General features: G+C 31.7%; 1 protein-coding gene across 1 annotated transcript in view; it reads left to right on the top strand.

The window, feature by feature from the left end:
* Positions 1 to 608: 608 nt before the first annotated feature.
* The window catches only part of LOC120080196 (omega-hydroxypalmitate O-feruloyl transferase), a 6,048-nt gene continuing 4,930 nt past the window's right edge, over positions 609 to 1,726 (top strand). The window contains exon 1 of the mRNA XM_039034770.1: positions 609 to 1,142. Coding sequence (XP_038890698.1) covers positions 675 to 1,142 — 468 coding nt within the window. The 5' untranslated portion in view covers positions 609 to 674. The remainder of the gene's footprint in view (positions 1,143 to 1,726) is intronic.

Below are 1,726 nucleotides of genomic sequence, written 5' to 3'. Positions count from 1 at the left end.
TTTTCAAATCTACTAATGACATTGTAATATGGTACATTTATTGATTATGATATATAAACTATATACGATTCAACAACTTTTATTTTTTTGTTTACCCACCACATTTTTTTTGTATGTTCACCTCTTGATTGCATTAAAATTAAAAACGTATACGAAGGATCAAATAAATTTTCTTACCATAAATGATAATAGAATGAGAAGATTAATAGTTCATGTGTTAGATCTCGTGAATCAAATTAATATTTAAAAACCAAAACTTAAGCTAGACCCAATTATAGATGTTAAAGTACGTAGAACAAAAGAAAGCCCTAAAAAATTGAAATGAATAACAGACTTCCATGTGACATCCTCTAATTTTTACGTCAAAAAATAGTGCATTCCAGGTTGCACATAAACTTTGTGGATCTCACTAAATTTGCCAATCATAATAAATTTACTTCGTGATAAATTCTTTTTACTTTTTTTCCGAAATACATTTAATTCTTTTTTGTATGTGATGGGAGTAAAATGCATAAAGGTATAAGTGCATCTTAGACTGCATTTAAATATTACTTTTTTACACCCGCCCATCCAACATAGATGACACAAGATATTGGCTATATATAAGAACCCAACAAGACAGATCACACACAAAGGGAAATTGTCACTAGAAATCAAACAAACAAGAGATAAAAATGGGAAGCTTCAACCAAGAGGCTGCACCTCTTCTTCCACAAGACTTGAAAGTAAGCATCAAAGAGTGTAGTGTAGTATTTCCATCCCAATTAGAAGCCCAAAAAGAGTCAACATTATTCTTGACAAACATAGACCAAGTCCTCGACTTCAATGTTGAAACAGTCCATTTCTTTGCACCCCACGCCAAATTTCCACCTCATGTTGTCATTGAGAAAATCAAAAGCACTTTTTCAAATCTCTTAGTGCCCTATCACTTCTTGGCTGGAAGACTGAAAGTTAACCGTGAAAATGGGCGATTTGAGATTGATTGCAATGGGGTTGGGGCTGGCTTTGTGGTGGCCTCAAGTGATTACTCTTTGGATGAGATTGGAGATATGGTTTACCCTAATCCTGCCTTTCACCACCTTGTTACTAAGTCTTTGGATGCCCTTTTCAAGCCTGATGACCAACCACTTGTCATTCTTCAGGTACTTCTTTTTGTCTCTCTCCTCTTTTGCTCGTGTTCGTATTTATATTCGTGTTCATATTCTCTATTGCTTTTCGATTGATTAACTTAGATGGATCTCGATTAATTTCGTAGAATTATGATCTTTGATTAATTCTTGAATGTTCTTTTGTTGAAACTTTAGTACTCATATGTGTTATTCTTTGGTTGATTTATTTTACTTCTTTTCGCCTCTCTCCTCTTTTGCTTGTATTCATATTCATGTTCGTGTTCATGTTTGTGTTCATGTTCTTTATTGATTTTCGATTGATTAACTTAGATGAGTCTCGACTAATTTCATAGAATTATGATCTTGGATTAATTCTTGAATGCTCTTTTATTGAAACTTTGTTCAAATTTTAGTACTTATATGTGTTATTCCTCGATTGACTCATTTTACATCATCATCATTTGATTCTATAACAATTTGGTTGAAAATATGTATTATTAGTTTACATAGCATGCCATTATGAGGTTTAATTTAAACACATACTCTTTTATTGTTCCTTTGCTTGAATTTATATATTATCACTTGTCCCATAATAATAATAATAATAATAATAATAA

This window comes from Benincasa hispida, chromosome 6 (genome assembly GCF_009727055.1).
Source record: "Benincasa hispida cultivar B227 chromosome 6, ASM972705v1, whole genome shotgun sequence".
Taxonomy (NCBI): domain Eukaryota; kingdom Viridiplantae; phylum Streptophyta; class Magnoliopsida; order Cucurbitales; family Cucurbitaceae; genus Benincasa; species Benincasa hispida.
This window is presented reverse-complemented; position numbering and strand designations above follow the sequence as displayed.